This window comes from Trichoderma camerunense (genome assembly GCF_050948025.1).
Source record: "Trichoderma camerunense strain CBS 138272 chromosome Unknown V8C40scaffold_7, whole genome shotgun sequence".
Lineage (NCBI taxonomy): Eukaryota > Fungi > Ascomycota > Sordariomycetes > Hypocreales > Hypocreaceae > Trichoderma > Trichoderma camerunense.
The window spans coordinates 523,794-543,948 of NW_028145363.1; the positions used below are offsets into that span (position 1 = coordinate 523,794).

At 48.3% G+C, this 20,155-nt stretch overlaps 4 protein-coding genes across 4 annotated transcripts; 1 reads left to right on the forward strand and 3 right to left on the reverse strand.

Annotated features, from left to right (window-relative positions):
* Positions 1-4,436: 4,436 nt before the first annotated feature.
* On the reverse strand, positions 4,437-8,964 carry V8C40DRAFT_242466 (P-loop containing nucleoside triphosphate hydrolase protein). Its single transcript, XM_083215222.1, has 2 exons — positions 6,921-8,964; positions 4,437-6,840 (listed from the first exon to the last, which is right to left on the reverse strand). Exons 1-2 carry the CDS (start codon positions 8,709-8,711, stop codon positions 4,546-4,548), a joined length of 4,086 nt encoding a protein of 1,361 aa, XP_083074118.1. The 5' UTR covers positions 8,712-8,964; the 3' UTR covers positions 4,437-4,545.
* Positions 8,965-11,582: 2,618 nt separating this feature from the next.
* On the forward strand, positions 11,583-12,056 carry V8C40DRAFT_242468 (uncharacterized protein). The gene has a single exon (XM_083215223.1). The coding sequence runs from the start codon at positions 11,593-11,595 to the stop codon at positions 11,872-11,874; it is 282 nt and encodes a 93-aa protein (XP_083074119.1). The 5' UTR covers positions 11,583-11,592; the 3' UTR covers positions 11,875-12,056.
* Positions 12,057-15,531: 3,475 nt separating this feature from the next.
* V8C40DRAFT_242469 (allantoinase) lies at positions 15,532-17,814 on the reverse strand. Its single transcript, XM_083215224.1, has one exon. The coding sequence runs from the start codon at positions 17,674-17,676 to the stop codon at positions 16,099-16,101; it is 1,578 nt and encodes a 525-aa protein (XP_083074120.1). The 5' UTR covers positions 17,677-17,814; the 3' UTR covers positions 15,532-16,098.
* A 234-nt stretch (positions 17,815-18,048) lies between these two features.
* Positions 18,049-18,922, reverse strand: V8C40DRAFT_242471 (uncharacterized protein). The gene has a single exon (XM_083215225.1). The coding sequence runs from the start codon at positions 18,650-18,652 to the stop codon at positions 18,341-18,343; it is 312 nt and encodes a 103-aa protein (XP_083074121.1). The 5' UTR covers positions 18,653-18,922; the 3' UTR covers positions 18,049-18,340.
* Between the last annotated feature and the right edge of the window lie 1,233 nt (positions 18,923-20,155).

Sequence of the window (20,155 nt, forward strand, 5' to 3'; positions counted from 1 at the left end):
CTTAAAAGAGCAGCTAGGCCATCCCCTGACGTAGGTGGGAGCAACTCCCGTAGGTCTCCAAAAGTCTCGTACAGGGCGGCCCTGCAGGTGTCTGTGCAGCACCTGGACTCGTACGAGATAGTGGAGGTGATCAATTGTCCTGTACCTGGCCGATGAATACCATTTTTGACTGCTGTATTCGTGCAGATCGACATTGTCACAGTCTCGGTCCGAAATGGATTCCAGTAGTCTATAATACGGAGTGTTGGGAGGATACGAGTAGGTACCTGAAGACCGCTGAACACACCTGCGTTCGGCTGTGTTTCTTCCCTTGGTTTAGCTGGAGGTGCTCTGTACCTCGTTTGCGGTAGCAGATCTGCGTCAGCCAAGGTATTTAGTACAGGGTCAATATCTGCTAGCGCAATTGATGGCCTCAGTCAGTCCAAGCTTCCACTTCCATGCATTCTGCAAACTCCACCCTCTCCAACTCAGCTGCACCTTTTCGTTTTTCGAGATGCAGTGCCGGAAGCATGTGCCTCCAGACGAAAACATCGAACCATGGCAACGGCCTAGAACCTTAAGACCAGCGCGGGCAAAGTAAAGCTAGCGGCGGCAACGCCACGCTCGACAATTGACGGATCCGGCGCCCGCTAGGAGCGAGAAAATCATCTCTGGCAGGTCATCACCATCAGCTCCGAAACTCTTCGGAGAGCCATAATCGACAAGACCAAGAGCGCGCTCATGGCCATTCTGGTACGAGTACACGCCCAGGTACCGTGCCGAGGGCCAAGAGCATATTCTCGTACTACAAGTAAGCACAGGTGGAAACCCGGGCCACTGAATCAGTTGCCATGCTCCGGGATCAGCAGTCTTTGCTAGCGAGATGCCAGGCAACAGAATTCCTCTGATGCTCACTGGATGCATTCGGGGGCGCGCCGGCATGCAACGACAGCCGTGGCACTAGCATCCACTTGCGAACTCATCCCGCGCGCCAAACCCAGACCATGGCAAAGTGGTGGCTAGTCCATAGCCCAGCTTGATGGGATAGGGTACAGACTTGTACGAGTACGCGGACTTCTCAGACCAGCTCTCGCCTCGCTGCTAGCGATTCCCGGCGCCTTGCAGAAAAACCAGCTCTCCATCTTACCTAGCGTGGCGCCATGGCCGAGGAGATCAGAATCGATATAGCATCTGCCGCAAGATCATCTAAACTCCCTATTCACAGTCCATCGGCCATGAGCGTCAATTGTTCGCCCTTCTACAACCGCACGTTGGCTGGCATTGGGCTGAGCAGTCAAAAGTCCGGTCTGGTCACACACAAAAGCCCACACGCGCTGACATTGGCCGATCCTTACCAGCTCTCAAGCTGCTAAAACCGTCAGGTGGAGATGCTTCCACAAAATTAATTCTGCTGCCTGATCGTCGCCCAGAGAGAGGAGAGGAGAGGAGGGCCGTCACCAAAAACTCCGAATCACCGGGGTTCTTGCTTTGGCTAGCGCTGCAGCTGATGCTTGCTATCAGGTGGAGAACAATGGACGAGCCATGAATGCTTGCATGCCAGAGGGTGAACGAGTAGAATTACTCCGTACATTATTACACGGACAGTTTAATTGAAAGTGACCGATAGTCTGCTTGTTCGACCTTAGCATCTATGTTACGCCAATAGATCTAGGAGCCGAGCTACCAAGCCACCAGGTGACCGTGATATGGACGTCGAGACTTTCGAAAGCACGCAGTAATGCCGGATAATCCCAGCAACTGAAGTCACGCATGCATGTACATGGACCGGCCGAATCATGGATTACTATCTCTAATGCCTTCATAATACGCTCATAAGCAGGTACAAGCAACTTTTACGTCTGTCTGTACTTTACACCCGTGTCTCCACATGGCAAACTTCCATCAAGATGGGTCTATGTACACACTTTCATTCATACGGTATCAAGGCGAGATCCAACGCTGCTCTCCAGTGTTGTAGATCTCGTCTAAATAAGTATAGTTGACACAGCTGAGACATTGTTGCAGTCTGACTGACAGGTAGAATCTACGATTCAAATCTGCAGAGACAAGAAGCTTGCCAGTTCAGGTCGGCAAAGCTTCCGGTGTGTGACATTCATGCCCAAGTACCTACTATGGGCTTCCCTACCGCCTTTTGCAGACGCAATTTTTCAGCTTGGCGTCCATATAGTTCATCATAGAGCTAACTTCATTGCGTCTAAACAGACTCAGCAATTTAAGCCCTCTACTAATATTTCTCTTACAGACAAGCCATCTGCTCGGCCTCGCCGTACTCGACTTGCAGCACCGCAATTGAAAATAGCGGCAGCTAGCAAACCTCTAGCATAGATACGATGATGCTAATTTGTTGATTTAGTACTGTCATTTAATGTTTTTACGTTCGCTTTGGACGATGAAGCCTCACGATGGTCGGATTTTCTCTGGAGAATTCATGGAGATACTCTGCTACTGTACAGTCTTCCTGTCGACACACGCCACGCCTAAATTTGCCTCGCTCTCACTCGCCACCTCTACTGAGCCGTCTCGCCGCTCCCCACACGCCATGCTGCTAGCTTCATGTTAGACCGCCCGCTCTCGAAGCCGTTCGACTCCACGTTCTATCCTTGGCCGAACCAGGGGATGAAGAAAGACCCGCCTTGGGGACCCGGGTTGGACCAGTGGCAGCCGTGATAATGTTGATGCCTGTTATCAGAAAACTATCGCCAACACGAGGCATGTGGTTAAGGACAGGCTCGGAGCACAGCACCCACATAGATGGCACTTGCATCGTGATGAAGGACATGCCGACTCTGCAACACCCCACGGGGCTTGCTGGACTAGGCGATTATAGAGCACGCAACATGGGGCAACGAGATCTAGCTCCGAGTACTCGGATCATGCAGTCCTGCATTGAAACCGCCGAGGTGCTGAGCTATTGGATACAGGTTTTAGGCATCCAAGTTCCGTACCTTGGCGTGCGTGTGGTCTAGATCCAGACGATCCGAGTGGAATACCCTCGTATGAGAATCATCATGGCCACAACTGATGCATGCGAAGTCGTAGCTAGTTTGTCCAGGAGGCGGATGAAGATGGCGTCAAGCAAGCGAGGTCGGAGGGCGTTACAGTTTGTCAATTACGTTCGAGTTTGTCGAAAGTCAGGGGATGAGCTGGATATCGTATCATCCTGTCTCTGCATCTTCTTTCCATGGTCGATTCCCCATTTCCTGTTTCTGATATTATCCTCTTTCCGTACTCTCGGATGTTTTGAAAATCTTCGAGCGATGCCTCGTTCTGATTCTCAATTTTTACGCTCACTTTATGTTTAATTGACCTCTTCACTCTTGATACAGACTAGATTCCAGCCGCTTCGATTCTTATAACCGACACGATGCTATAAACAATACAAAGGGAGAGACGATGGAGACTGATCATTTCATATCTCTCTCTTGGGATAGTCATGCTGCAAAGATCATCTTTTTAGCAAAGAGGTTGTGATTTCTCCTGCAGGATGGTAGTGCTGAAGAGATGGTTTGCCTTGTGATATATTTTGAACAGCTTTCAGGGGAAGTATAAATCGTTGCTGCATAATGGACAATTTTGCTTTAATCACGTACAATGGTACAAGAGCTATTGCACAAGTAATCGAACGGTTCACGTACTGTACATTATCAGTAGATGCCCCTTGCTACCATATTTGCTTCTTAAAGGGAGGGATGGTAAGTCTGCAAAAGCTATACGCGAAAACTTTGCTTGTGGGTGGCTAGTACGTTCGAGTACATGTAGTCTCAGAGGTCTCGCAAAATAGGGGGATGCCATTTCGCTACATTTTCGTGTCTTCTTTTACCCGATCGTTTCTGCAAGGTTCATACAGGGCTTACAAATGCTCACCTAAATTGTATTTCTTGAAGTCATGAGGTATATATTGTCTTTTCTTGTAGGGTAGCGAGTATACCTGCTCTTCCACCCTTCATCTCCCCCTCTTTCTCATGCCATGGCTGGAGATAAAGTACGCCCCCATCAGCGATTAATTAACAGAATACGTAAAACCAAACTGATAAAGCTATTGAATTTATATATATACATAGCTAAAGTTGCAACATCATTTGGTATGGTGTAATCGTGAAGTGCCTGAAAACAGAATAATGCAAATGCACCTCATTTTAAAAGTCACATCAACGCTGTGTACATAACCTCGGACAGGATCTGCATTTATTGGATCTAGTATATGAAACGTAACGTCACATCAATAATTCAGAGGGTTATACAAAGCAAATTTTGCGATAATGGTTATCCTAGGGGGAGAGATACAAGGCTAGCTACAACAAGGTGTATAATAAGTGGTTGATAGCGCAACCTTCTCACCCGTTCTTCTAATGCTGCTAGTTTATATTCTTCATTATCTTGTAATTCACTAACTATAGAATCTATCAATAGAGGTACCTTAGACACAGAGAATCATCTTCATAAATTACTACCAAGGTGCATATTTACATTAATACCTAGCACTTTATATACATTGCCTCCCATCAGAGCGTATCATGTGCAAAAGAATCGAAATAACGAATCATCCTACTTCTTAGATCCACCCCATCTTGTCCTTGCCAGCCTCAGTAAGAGCCAAGCCAACAGTCGGTATACAACCAAGCACCCAGCCAAAGCCGCCACGTTCACCACCGGATTGTCATCAAAATCATACAGCTGAAGGACTTGCTTGCCCGTCGTAATGGGACAGGTACCGTTTGCAAGCTGCTGCCCCGGCTTGCAGTAGAAGGTCTCATCCCGCAAAGCGTAGGGAGCGATCGAGCGTGTTGCATACCGGATGGGCGAGAGGTAGTTGAGCGCCTTGAAAGCCTTCGGGGCGTTGATGGACAGCACACCGGCCATGGCGGTGGCAATGGAGAGGAACATTCCCATGATGTTGACAGCGAAGCCGGTGTGGTTGACGATGGTGTTGAACATGATTCCAAGACTCTCGCCACAGGAGACTATCCCGAAGCAGCCAAAGACGGAGACAAAGTACATGGTTGCTGTCCTGGGAAGGCCGACGGCGAGACACATCAAGATGCCGAAAAGGAGGCAGCTGAGAATCTCAAAGGGGACCTCGAGGATTGTGTAGGAAAGCAAAAATGCGTCCACACTGTACACTCCATCGTCATCCTCTCGGTAGAAGACGTCTCGCTCGGTGGGATAGATGGCTACATTCTGCAGCATACCGACAAAGTAAAAGGCACCGACCTCTTGTATAAAACCCATCCAGTTCTGGACCGCGTAGTAGTCGTGATGCAGCGGTGCGAAGAAGAGGGCGAAGATGATGGCCAATCCTACGACTTGCATTGTCCGAGCCATGATGAGCTGAGGCTGCCGGCGCGTGTTGATGACGGCGCGATGCAAAAGCAGAGGCACAGCGGTGGCGAGAGACGCACGCTTGTGGACAAGAGCGCCCAGTTCTGCAGGTGTTGAAAGGTTGGCTTTGTTGAAGGACTTGCGAGAAGTAGCAGGCTGAATCTTTGGCAAAGGTTCGCCGTTATTTATCACTGCTACGTCTCCATCAAATTCTTTCTTCTCGTCCAGTTCGTCGGTTTCAGTTATCTCTGGAAGCCTTGACCCTTCCTCCTTCTTCCATTGCTGCTCCTTGTCTCCTCCAGATGAGCATCTAGTCCACTCCTCGATGAGCCTTTCAACTCTATCTCTACTCTCCGCTTCTCTATCATCTCGCTGTAAGTCGACTGTAATCATATCCAAGGCAAAGTCTGCCGGGTTTGAATGCTGCGGACATTGATATCCCTGCCTGTTAAAATAATTGAGCATATCCTTGGCGCGACCGGCATAGGCTGGGGCACCACCACGAGCAAGGAGCAGCACGTTGCCAAAGTGTTTGAACAAGTCTGATCGAGGCTGATGGATAGTAAGAATTAATGTTCTTCCTTCTTGAGCAAGTCCTTGAAGAACTTCCATGATCGAATTTGCGGTGAAGGCGTCTAGTCCGGATGTTGGCTCGTCCAGGAGAAGGATGCGAGGATCCGTAAGGATCTGTACAGCGATGGACACTCGCCGCTTTTCTCCTCCTGAGATGCCCTTGACTAAATCGTTACCAATCAAGTTGTCTGCGCAATCCTTCAATCCCATTTTCATGAGGATCTCCTCGGCGCGACGATACTTTTCTTCCTTGCTCATAAACGAGGGCAATCGTAGTGCGGCAGAAAATCTCAACGTCTCGCGAACGGTCAACGAAGGTAAAAGAGTGTCATCATCTTGGCAGACATAGGAGCAGACAGATCGGACAACTGATGAAGACGGAACTGCTCCGTTGAAAGACATTTTGCCGGATGGACGATAGTGAGTGCTTATTGAGTTGCGGAGCCGGAGTGCCATTGAGTTGAGAAGGGATGTTTTACCGCTTCCAGATGGACCCATGATGATATTCAAGGTACCGGCCTGGAAAGTCACATTAATTGGCTTAACAATAGTTTTTCGAGGCAGCTTTTTACCATTGGCAGCTCTTTTATCAAGATCGAGAGAGAAATTCTCCAGTTCAACATCGATTGTGCGAACCTCTGCAATGGACCTTGCAGTCATCTTTTCTTTTCCGGCTGACAGATCCGTGTCTGAGACTCGCGGTCGAGCGATGGTCATTTCAACCTTGATATAGTGCAGCCCAATCGCCGATAGTATGAAGAAGAAGATGACAAACGCCGCAAGGCAGACAATCGGGCGAGCAATCCAGGTTCTCGGGAATCCGAGTGAGGACATAATGTAGTCTCCTGTATACTGAAGGCATGCCGGATTAGATGGGCCACCCGGCTCGGGACAGTCATAGAAGCTGCCTTGAAACTCATTGCCGCAATACGCTCCAAAAGTGTAAAACTGTGATACTGCGATTAGCTCATTATACCTAACAGGGGTTTCAAGTTTATGATTCCTGAGAGTATAAAAGGGGAACTCACCGACCAAGTCACCCACTTCAACCACCGAACATAGACTGGGATGGTATCAACTTGGATGAATATACCACACGCTATGCTCTGCAGCGTAAAAGCAAAATTTGCTATCAAACTGGCACCCGGGAAGTGTCTGACTGTCACGACGCATGTAAATGCGCACATGATGCAAGCAAAATGGTTGACAAAGCTGATACTGAAGAATGTAAAGAACTTGGCTGCATCATGGTCAAATCCGGCCATGAAGTACAGAATGAGAGAGAACAGAAAAGGAACTGGGAAATCCTCCGTAACGAGTCGTGCCAGGCGTCGTGACAAGATGTAGGGTACGGCATCGACGCAGTGCTCTGAAGACTCGCGATCAAATGTCGGCATGTCAATAGTCAGGCGGTATGTTTCAAACATTAGGATCAGGTAGCCCTGAAGACCAACGCATATGTACAGGAGACCTTCTCTAGATCTAATGCCAGCCTGATCGCGACCGACATTGTAGAACAGGTAGCCTATCACGAGTCCCATGATGATGGCTTCCAGAATAGACGCTGTCATGCCAAGGGGATCTCGGTATGTGACCTTTAGGGTACGATCCGTCAAGATGCGTACCTGGCGGAGGAATCCGGCATGAGTCGTTGCCTTTGAGTGCTTGTTACGCCTCATCTCGGCGACGCCCTGCAGTGCCGGGAAGCGGCTTTCGCTCTCTATCCTCCATGCTGCTTTCAAGCTCTCGAGACGAGTCGAAGTTTCTGCCTCTAATTCTGGGGTACGGTTGTCCACGGCCGCAATGTCAATGACGAATTCTGCTGGGTTCACAAAAGGCGGCAGCTGATGGCCCAGATCCTTGAACCAGGGGAGACATTCGGAGACGGGGCCGGAGAAGACCGGGCTGCCCTTGGATAGGATGATGAGGTTGTCGAAGAGGTCCCAAATCTCAGATCGAGGCTGGTGGATTGTCGTGATGATGTTTCTGCCTTTCTGGGCCAAGGCCTTCAGGGTTCTAATGAGCTGGAAGGCGCTGGTTGCGTCCAGACCGGTGGTGGGTTCATCGAGGAACAACACGGATGGGTTTGACAAAAGCTGCACTCCAATGCTTACACGCCTCTTTTCGCCTCCAGAGCAGCCGCGATGCTGGCTATTTCCTATGCGTGTGTTGGCGCATTCTTTGAGGCCTAATTCACGGATGACCTCCTCGACGATCCTCTCGCGGTCCTCGGCGCTGGTTGACGACGGCAGTCGGAGATCAGCCGAGTATCTTAAAGTCTCTCGAACCGTCAAAGTCGGTAGCAGGATATCCTGCTGCATAACATAGGCGTGCCTTACGCTGTTCACGCCGAGCTGCCCGTTGAATACCGCCAGGCCTTGTTGGCTTAATCTCGAGCTGACAACCCTTTCGGCGAGGTTGTTGAGCAGGGTGGTCTTTCCCGAACCACTGCCTCCGATGATGGCCGTCAGAGTCCCAGGCCTGAGGTCCGCATCGACGGAATGCAGCAAAGTCTTGATGCGAGGCGCAGTCTTGAATCCGGCGGAGAATAATTCGGGATATGTGCCAGGATCAAGCCATGAAGGCGCCGTATCTACGGAGATGGCCAGTCCCCGGATCTGAACATCAACGGCCTCGACATCATCGAGAGACAAATTCGCTGCGCCGGCGACGGAAAAGCGATTCCGGTCGAGCTTGATGTGACTGATGGGCACATCGAGCGACGTATCGGTTGTGCTTCCAATCTCGGCCTTTTCAACATCTATCGCGGCAATGTGCCCAAGAGCTTCCTCCTTGCTCTCGCCAGCTGTTAGAGCCATTGCGACTAAATCCGCCGTTGCTTGGTTCGACAATGTGGCTTTCTAGCTAGTCAAAATGCGGGCATGATGACAGCTTCTTGGGGCGTTTGAGGCGCTGAGAAAAGGAAACAAGATGCTGACAATAATCACCTAAAGGATATAGCTGGACGCTTCGCTGGTTGATGAAGTGCGCCAGGATCTCGACCCGCTAAATCGGCGTGATAGGGCAGAGATTCTTCCCTCCTGCAGAGGAAATAAGAAGGAAAGCATGGCGAGAAGGATCGATGAAGGAGCTCATGCATGAGAACATGATGGTTCATATCATGTTAGGCCGAGCATTTCGTTAGTTCTGTGGATCCGATCCTTGTTACCCCGACGGAGTAAAGTAAAACACAATCCGAAATCCGTAGCTCCCTCAATTTAGTTCTATATTTATTGAGCTTCGCGAGAGGACTGCCGACTGATTTAAGTGTTTATTAGAACAAACATAATCTTTTTCATACGATAGTCTTATATATCACTTTAAGTCACAATCATGTCATATATATAAGAAGCGAAGAACGAGGCGTAGACTAAGACTTAAAGCACATAATAGCGTCGGATCTACCTAGGTATGGAGTACGACTCAAGTCAAGCTCCATGTTTACGCGTGTTATCATTCATTCATTCAGTTTAATATGCTAAGACGCATCACCTAGATATATTTACATTGCTGAAATTCCACCTGGGATACAATCTTTCTTTTCCATATGGACGTCTTTACATTATCATGAATCGCTCCTATTCTTGGCCAGTGTTATATTAATCACATGATAATACGAACATTGTCCAGCCTCGGCTAGACAATTTAGCCAGCCTCTCCACGTGGTCTTGCTCCTACAGCTTACTACAATTAAAAGCTTCCACACATCGTTCTCAACGAGGCCTTTCAACGTCTCGGCCAGCTATTCTTAGGAGACTTGAGTACACTGTTCTCATAAATCACGGGTTGCTTAGCAGCCAACAGATAAAGCGAGATACCTTGACATTTCACCTATATATTCTTCTACTATCTGCTACTATACTTATATTTCTCCAGCATCTGCTATTATAGCTATATTTATCTACTATCTTTTACTTTAGTTAGATTTCCCAAGTATCTTCTACTATAGCTACATTAGCTAATATCTACTACTATAGCTTTATCCATATTTTTAATATCTTCCACTATTGCTATATCTATTAAGTACTTATTATGTACTACTATATATACAACCCTCTAGTATCTACTGCTATAACTCCATTCTAGCTTGTTTTTATTCTTCATTCTAATTAATATCCTTACTTGGTCGAATACGACAGCATGAGAGCAAGCGCAAGAGTACCTACCGCCGCCGCCAAATTACCGTGGCAGAGGCGCTAATGGAAGGAGCTGTTGGCCTCATATCTCAGGCGAATGGCTTTACTCTCTCGTCTCTATCTCGTCTCTATCTCGTCTCGTCTCGTTTCGTCTCGTTTCATTTCGTTTCGTCTCTATATCGTCTCTCGTCCCTCTTTAGTCTCTTGTCTATCGTAGCCTCTCGCCTCTCCATTCGCCATCGGCCTATTCTTCGCTACCTCCGTTACCTCACATACCCCCCTCTCTTACCTCTCCCGTATCAGCTTCCAAGCAAAACATCCGCGCTTTTCTTTTTCTTTTTTTCTTCTTTTCTTTTTTACAATAACCCATCAAGCCATTAACGGTGAAGCGCTCGCCAGCACTTGGGGATACGTGTCTAGTTCAGAATCCAAGAAGCCTGGTTTCAATGAGAAATTCGACAGCATAGAGAGCTTTACCACCGTACTCGGTCATACCAATCTTCGGTTTATCCTCGTTTATTAGCGGCAATACAAGCGTCATCGGATCCTACTGGCAGTCCAGGAAAAGGCATGACAATGGAGACGCTGGTATGAAAATTTGCCAGAAGTGAGAATTAAAAGACAAGAGCTATAACGAGCGCGTCAGCGCCAGCGCCGACTGCTACGAGAAGTCCAAAAAAAAAGGCACACGAACCAAACCATGAGGGCGAAGTCAAGCAGGCAATACGACAGCGACCGAAGCGACGATTGTCACTGGAGGGCAAAGAAAAGCAAGTACAACAATTGCGGAAGATTATGAGGCTGCTAGGGACTAAAGAAAAAGAAACGAGAGCACTTTCGTGAGTGGCCGAATAGACCAGGAGTCCTTCAAAGAATAAACCAGCGATGACGTGAGTGGTACGAGTTGGAGCCTGGATTCAATATGGACATGCGAAACTGAGCTCGCCAGTACCAAAAGCAAAGGTTCAGAAAGAAGGAAAATAAACGGGTGCTGAAAAACATAAAGGAATACGGAGCTGGCCAACACGATTTCTCTACATTAGCTGAGGGAGCAAAGTACAGCTGTGTTATCTGCAGATATGGTTCCCATAGCCTTTCTGCGTTAGCTAAACACAGGGCCACCACAGGTCATCAACACAGAGTTATTATAGCGATGATAAATACCCCTGCATCCTTTACAACTTTCGGAGCAAAACGAAGGATTATCTGGATCATCATAAGAAAAGCAAGGGCCACTTGACAAAGGAGGCCAAAGCCAATGGCAATACAGAGGCTGCCATTATATACGCATACTACTGCGACCTCTGTGATTATTCAACAAACATCAGTGGGAGTTTAAAGGCGCATAAAAGAACCAAAGCTCACTTGGCAAAGGAGGCAGAAGTCAGGCGCAATGCTAATAGCAATGCCGAGTTTGATACCAACACCGAAGGCAATGGTAGCACAAAGGCTGCGATTATGTGCAAATACTCTTGCAACCTCTGCGAGTATTCGACCAACCTCAAAAGGAATGTCGACGGCAATAGCAAATCCAAGGCTCACCTAGCAAAAGAAGCCAAGGCTCATGGCAGTGCCAATACCGGCGCTAATGATAACATTGAAGACAGAGGCCGCTGTTGTATTCGAATATTCTTGCGACCTCTGTGGCTTTTCGACCAACGTCAAAAAGAAATTCGGACGCCATAACGCAACCCAGGCTCACCGAGCAAGAGAGACCGAGCAAGAAAGGCCGAGGCCAGGCTCAATGCCACTGGCGAGAGAAGATCTTAGTCTCAGTAACGTCAAGAGTCTCGATAATATAGCTAGCTTTCTAGCTTACTTTCTAGTTTTGTGTCCCTTTTCCTAACAGAACTTATTATTATTTTTAAAAACTAGGAAATATTACCAGATACTGGATAGATGTAGCTCTAGTAGCAGATACTAGAGAAATATATTTATAGGAACTGATATTACATAGCCATAACTATAGTAGTATATTAGACGGATATATATATGGTATTCAAACCTGAAGAAAAATGCTTCGGTTAGTAGTAAATATATATATATAATACTACCTGGGTATTTGCTAAAAAGCACAACGCGTAAGGCCAACTAGTCCAACACAAGGTGAGACTCGTCGCCTGTGGATTCACACAAATACCCGAACTTAATTATGACGACACATATAGCCTTGTTGCTCGATATGACTCCCTTCAACTGCTCATCCGACCTGGGTCACGCCTGGGTCAGGCCTAAGTTGAGAGTCCGTACCGCCGAATGATTTCGGCTGGCCTATGAGGCTGGGATGTCTTCTCATGCGACATTATGCCACTGTGTGCCTTTCTTCCGAAGTTCTGGAACCGCGATGCCGGCCCTTGGCTGAGTCTATTGATAAGTGGCAGATACATCCTTTCGACCTCTCACCAGCAACAGCCGGCGACAGAATGGGACGGAAATCTGGAGACATTAGTACAGAAGATTTCAGACGTACGAGCGTGGTTGTCGGCCCTGACGATTGACGTGCAGCAGCTGGTTTGGATTCTATCTCGAAGTGGACAGTGATTGGGAAAACTTAGACTACAAAGTGGAATGATTGAGGATGGATTGGACTACATTTGCTAGGAACTATTCTTGTATTGGGACAGCTTACAAAGGACATTTGGTAGCGGCGATGGAACGATTTTCTTATGGGGTGGGATAGCTTACAAGGGACATTTGGTGACGGTGATGGAATGATTGAGCGATTGGGATATATTTGCTAGGCAGTGGGAATGGCTTTCGTTGATTCTGGGAGGGAATTTTTTTCTTATGGGTATTCACATCACTTGCATTGGGAGGGGTTATTATCATGGTTAGCAGGGACAGTTGTCCCAGCGAGTGGGATAGTTTTTACACTGGGCTCAAGCAATCACGACGAGCGATCAAGCTTCTGCTATTTAGGTATTTGAGACGGAGAAAACAGGCGTCGCGGCTATGAAAACGTAAAGTTCGACAGACACATCAATAAGTCAAGCGTTCTAGTCCCAGTAACATTGAGTCACAGTGTTTTTTCGCAAATTATTTGGTCAATACCCATCTTAAAATAAAGAAAGGCGAAATGCTGCCTTGTAATTGGCAGTAGATGTAAGGGATTCCAAAGGAATGCAGTAAGAAATATATAGAGAGATTATAATACTCGTCACTATTTAAAATGGGAAGAGGACCAGAGAAAAAAAGCAATGTCAACGGAGTAAGAAGTCGAAAGTCTGGTACCTAAATTTCGATTGCGGCTAACTATTATTACTGCTTTTTATACTATTAAAATAGATTTAGATTAATAGTAAAATTAGAAGAAATAATGGGATTATTACGAGTATTTGTTTGCAGTTTGTATTAATGGGCGATTATGTTTATTATATGGCGTTAATAGATAATATTAGTGGTATAATACAGTAACGCTTCCTACAGCTGGCGAAAAAGAAACTAAGCCCCCTCTACTCTTCCATCTTTAATCCGGCAACAACATAATAGCAAGCGGAGGACAGAAAAACCAAGACTGGGAAGATTACAAACACCTACGAGTTAGATTATACACCTATCAATCATAACTCTTCAAGTAGGTATCTACTATATCTATATTTCTCTAGTAACTGCTACTATATTTATATTCTTCTAGTAACTGCCACTATATCTATATATTTTTAGTAACTGCTACTATGTTTATATGATGAAGTTCTAATACTAGCTAAATAGGCGTTTTACGAGTTAGTTAGGTGCTCAACATGTTTTTATTATATCGAGTAGGTACTACCCACTAGGTAGTAGATATTTGTCGATAATCCCACATAGGGGGCGGCTTCGGGAGCGGCTTCGCCCTTTGTATTCTTTCCTGTCTTCGTGGAAGATCCCAGCATATGTCGGCAACGTCCGAGAACCTTTTGTGTCTTGAAATCAGGGTCTCGATTCAAAGCCCTAGCCGTCTCGGCTATGAGCGTGTTGGCGGTGGAGTATATGCCAAACCCCCAACGCGGGTGATCTCGTGCCACGAGCCCATTGAAGACTCGTAGGTCGCCCACGGTACCTATAAGTTGTCAGGTATGGACACGGAATGTTTGAACGTATGAGGTGGCCGAAGTAGTAGGGAGATAGGGCAAAGGATGATCGAGGATACAAACTTACCGTCCAGCACATGTAGCTACTCGAAACTGTTGGGGACTATGGCGGGCCAAGGATCAGGTGCAAAGGGAAGAAATTGATAAGGCTTAGGAGAAAGGAAAGAAGTAAGAAAAGAGAGAAGTGGAGGAATGATTGGCAATAGAGGAGACTATTGCTGGCCAAGGATCAGGTCTAAAAAGAGAAACTGATGAGGCTTGGAAGAAAAGAAAGAAGTAAGAGAAGAGAGAAGGGGAGGAAGGATTAGCAAGAGAGGGGAGTTTCGCAATTCGTGCACACCACTCACAGAATGATGGCGAGGCGGAGAATGACAGGTGCCAGCGTTTTGCAGCAACTGCATATATATTTTCGTGTATCATGCACCTCACAATCTCTTACATCTCTCTTTCTTTGCACTTTCTAGCAGGTTCCACGGTGTTCCCAGTTCTGCAAGCTGACTTCGTTCGAGAGAGTCAAACGAAGTTTGGATAACTGTGGCTGTTCTTTCTTTGTCTCTTCTCGTTCTCTCACTCACAATCACATAGCGGCATCTTGCCAGCAGACTGTCGCCAAATTACCGCCACTAACATTGCGAAAGTCGGCATCACCACGCAATTATGGCGCAGTCAGACACCATCGAAGCTTTGGATATAGCCAATTTGATCTTTGACAAGAACCACATTAGTTACCCTGATGCGGTTGCGTGTGTGCAAGCCTACTGGGCGCACGCGTTGAACTTATCTGAAGACGAGCGACGGGTCATGCGCACTCTAGCCATAGTTGCAGATAGGTACTAGAGAAATCTAACTATACTAGTAGATTTTACATAGATGTAGCTATAGTAGCAGATACTAGAGAAATATAGCTATAATAGAAAATACTAGATAAATATAGCTGTAGTAGCAGATATTACTGGAGTTCCGACTTCCGCCACACGAGATGGTCGCGAACATAGATCTCTAAACATTATCTCTACAGCTTCTACAACTGCTCCGCTGGGGCTATAAGGCCGGGCTTGATTCTTTTACGAGTATTGGATAAGGCGGTGCCTGCCGACTTTGATGAGAGAGTTATAGCGCGTTACGGTCCTATTCCTGTATGAGACCGCACTGACGACTACTTCGCCTTATCCCCTACAAGTGTCAAATCTCTTATTTTTGATGTGGATATAGATAAAGCAAGAGACTACCAGACACGTTACCCACGCTTCAATTGCTTGGTATTTACCTGTAGTACTAAATTTCTGAAGATGCTTCTCTGTATCTGCCTACCTATCGATAGATGGAGGCCCATCTTTAATCCGGCAACAATATCTACTTGTGGTACACATCACCCGTGATTCCTCACGAATCACCACGACCGACACACAAACATTATTACGTTAATCTTAAACGTTATATTCTAATACACCGACCCTTCAATTGTCCATTCCAGCATCCCATCGTCTGTCAGCCACGATCTCTCGACAAATCACATCGTCAGATTCTTGCGCTACCGGTTGACGTCATTCGCACTGAGACATGATCGACGAATGATGGACCAGAATCGCCTCCCTTGCATCTCAGCCTCTGTCTAGACCCCACAAACAAGTGCGGTCAGGCATCGATTCTTTGACTGCACTCGGTAACAAAAGTAGGGAAGTGTCTCGCAATTTGTACGCATGTATACGAGATTCTGCACTCTTGACTTCAACTTGGTTTACCAAATCGAATGCTATTACTACCTATTACCCGGCCATAAACCTTACAAATCTCAACAGTGCTTTCTACGCCATAACAAATGCAAACCATGTACGTGCAGATGCAAGTATGCCGAAAACCAAACGCAATATGCCATAAACGCCCGCCCGCTCGCACTTGAATATGCCATCTACCTCGTCCGTCTATTCTTCCATGCGCATGTCCCCCGGCTCCAAATCAAAAACATTGACAAAATCATAGAATCGTGTGTTTCGTATCCTTTACAAAGTTCTCTTCTCGGTGATAGACTCGCCAAAGGGCTTGGCAGCGAGAAAGCCGTCGCCGGGAGCCTCCAGATCAAACACCTTGCGGCCACGAAGCCACGTCTCCATGACCCGACCGGTGAATTTGTGGCCTTGCCAGGGTGAACAGCGGTTCTTCCAGCGCATGTCGCCCTGAGTAAAAGTCCAGACGTGCGTATCGTCGAAGACGCAAATGTCGGCGTCCATTCCGACCTTGAGAGCGCCTTTGCGGTGAGAGAGACCGACCTGCTCGGCGGTTGCTTGACAGCAGAGGCGAACCATGTCGACGATGGTCGGTGCCTTGGATGTCTCGGAGCGCTGCTTGGCAGCGGTATGCAGGATAGGCAGGCCGAGTCCGACGGAGGAGATGCCGCCCCAAGCAGCGAAGAAATCACCGCGGGCAATAGTCTTGGTTGGTGGCAGGTCCTTGTGACTGTTGACATCAAGACCCGAATCTGAATGAGGAATTGCAGGCCTCTCGAGGTGGTCGGGCAACAGTTTCAGCTGAGGTGTACAAGGTGAGTGGTCAGAGACGACGGTACGAATGCACGAGTCGTCGGCCACCAATTCCTCCCAGAGGCCATCTCGGTTGTTGGCCTCACGGATGGGAGGGCAGCACTTGTGTCTGGTGTCACCCTTTTCAATCTCTTCAGCTGATAGCCCCAGATAATGGAAGCAGGTCTCAGCAGTGATGTTGACTCCCCTCTGGCGAGCTGCCTTGAGAATCGGAATCGCTTGCGTCGCCGACAGGTGGACAATATGGAGGTGTAGCGAGGGGGCGATATGAGCATGTGCAAGGATTTCCTCGATAGCATAAGTCTCAAAAGAAGGAGGCCGCGACTCGAGAAATGTGCTGTAGGCAGTCAATTCGCCTTTGGGAGCCGCAGGAGGATCAGACGTTAGGACGGCATCACCAACAGAATCGGCAATGGGAGGGATCATCTCAGCATGGAACATCAGAGTGGTTGGTTCATGCTTGAGCGTCTCCATGGCCAATGCCACGTCTTTGGCGGATACGGCAGGGAACTCGTCGACGCCGGATTCAATGAGGAAGCCCTTGAATCCTCTAACACCAGCCTCTACGAGGGGTTTCAGCTGGTCTGCGTTCCCAGGAATGACACCGCCGTAAAAGCCTACGTCTACCCAGCACTGGCCGCGGCTAGCCTTGAGCTTCTCTTCGAATCCCTGAAGAGTAGTCGTTGGTGGGATGGCATTCAGCGGCATGTCGATAACGGTGGTGACGCCACCGCTTGCCGCTGCTCGAGTTCCGGTCCAGAATCCCTCCCACTCCGTTCGGCCAGGCTCATTCAGGTGGACATGAGCATCCACAAGGCCCGGAAGCAACAGCTTGGGAGAGTGGTCTACATAGGTAGCGCTGGGGGGAAAGGCCGAGGCGGGAAGGATCTCGGGCAGAATGGAGACAATTCTGCCCAGCTCGGGAGATATGCATATGGTCGCCGGAGAGAGGACAAGAGAGTTGTCTGGAAGTGTGAGGACGGCCCGAGTCGAAACCAGGACGGTGAGCGGCCCGACGTTGGAGGTGTGCGTGACGGTCATGGCGACAACTACGGCTTAGTCTTCTAGGCCTGTGTGAGTTATGATGAGCTCCGAGGATGAGAGACCGCTCTCCTAAACGGTCGTTCACGATGAGAGACACTAAAGCGAGGTGCACAGTCAGAGCACGAGAACTTCACGAACTACGGAGGAGGAGGGGTAAAGAAGAGAAATATGAAAGGAGGCAAAGAGACGGGACATCCAGGCGATGCAAGCCGCATCGTCGGCCGGAGCCGATGACGCTCCAGAGCAGTCTAAGCCATATGGTGGATAGTGGCTGGCAGGCCTTATCGTGGGATACGATGGGCCGGGGCGAAAGGGCCAGATAAGAGGGGCCCGAGATGTATCACACATCGCTTACTCTGGAGTATTCTCCTTACTCCTGCTTCCATTCTCTACGGGCAATCTACGTTACGAATTCCGCAGCTTCTTTTTCGGGAGTGGTCCTCAGCAGAGTTGCAGAATTTTCACATCTCGGGGAGGCAAATAAGGAAAAAAAATTCTCTAGCGAAAGTGAAGGGATTCGCAGAACCCGGATGATCGCTAGTAAAGGGAGCAAGAAAAAAAAAAATCTCCACCCTTATCGGCTTCGTCCGATGGGCCAGAGCGAGGATGAAGATCAGATTACCAGGCTTTTCGGGACTGAAGGCGCGGAGCGCGTGACCAATCAGCATTTGATCGAGTAACAGTTACTCGAGACGGCGCGACAAGAGGATAAAGCTGAACGACTTCGGCGGTGTCGGGATTGACGATAAGCGAACCGGCTAGTGGAGGCGTTATCAGCGGTGGATTCAGGGTCCTTATCAGAAGCCGCCACACCAAGTGGCTGAGAAGAGTAGCCGTGGCTTGGGAGATAGTCAAGCTGACTAAGGAGGTCACGAGGACGAACAGACGAAAAGATGAGAAAAAGATCGAATAATTGGCTGATTAAGGAGGTCACGAGGATCAACAGACGAAAGATGAGATGGGAAAGATACATCGGAGGAGTTGTGCCGTAGAGCCGAGAATTGTTACATAAGACGAGGAAGAGGAGATGCTCCACGTGTTCTGCATGGCCAAGCTAATGCAAGCATCTACAGCTCCGGAGTGCTGCTAACTTGCTAAGTTCAAGGTTATTCTTAGGACCAACAACATTCAACGTTGCGGAGCAGCTTCATGCAAACGACCGTCCAGCTCATTCGCTACAGCCCTGGAAGATGCCCGAATGATGTGCCCGAGGCTGGCTGGAGACAGGCAATAGACGCCTTGGCACAATTAACGCGAAACAGCGTGCAAAGTGCCGTCTTCCGCGCGTCTACGAAGTACGAAGCACGCTCACGCTAAGTCTTTGGTCCAGGCCACGGTCTTTATTGTTGCCCAACTGTCAATGGCCCAAATACGAGGCAGTGGTGCCTGGTTGGAAGATGGATCAGGCTCTCAGCCATGTTTCAGTTGAGAAAGGGCCAGAGATGAAGCCCGTGAACAATGGTCTACTTATATATCACTGGGACACACCACCAAACCGGGGAAGTCTCCCTTGCCGCCGCCAACTTGCTGCTAGCACGGCCTCAATCGGTCGTTCCCCGCATAAACAGGGCCGTCCTTTCGGCCTAATCACTGTCACTACACCCAATGGGTGTCTTTTACGACAGCAAAGTCTCCTTAGCTGCAACGGATATCATCCCGATTCGCACAGCCCCGCTATGAAGAGTGAATGATAAACCACATGCCGGTAGCATGTTATTTCCATTGACCACGTACGAGCACGGGGTATCACTCGGCGAGAAGCAGTATTGAAGTGCCGGCCTGATTATATACATACCCATCTTACGGTCTTTGTCGGTGATATTAGAGTCTCCGCGTAGGCACCCGGGGAGCCACTGATTTCCCTTGGCGTGCGGATTGCTTGAAATGACATGCTTCTCGGGCAGGCCAATGACAATGGTTCACGTTATATGCAGCTGTGCGTGCTTTTCCAATACGATGGGCTGGAACAATCCATTGGATGTGTTGATCAAGGAACAAGGTGGGTGGTATGGCAACACGTGTTGATGTGCTAGGAAGAGTTCTTTTGGATGGTTGTGCCAACCCAACGTTCAGGGGTGCAGTCATTAGCTTGGAGACGGATGTGAAAACCGGTTTACACATGGCGGCTGCTGGGACTGGATTGTAGCCCAAGTGGGTGGCACTGTCTCGAGCTGGGCGCGTATCACGACGATGTAGGAGTGCAAGGTTGTACAGGATGTACTCTTGCTCTTAGCGAAGAAAGCAGGATACGAACACCAATACGCAGAGGGATTTCTATTCTAGTGGTCCATCATGCCGAATCAAGACGCAGTCGGTATACCTGTTGTTCCCTTTCCCCGACCTGACGCTGTCGTGGCTCGAGTCGAGCCCAATTCCAAACCTCAGCTTGCAGTCGACTTGCGCATCCTTGCTTCTTTTAGCGTATACGCCTACTTCAGCCTCACCATCTTGCGCACTCACACCGGCATCAGATCCC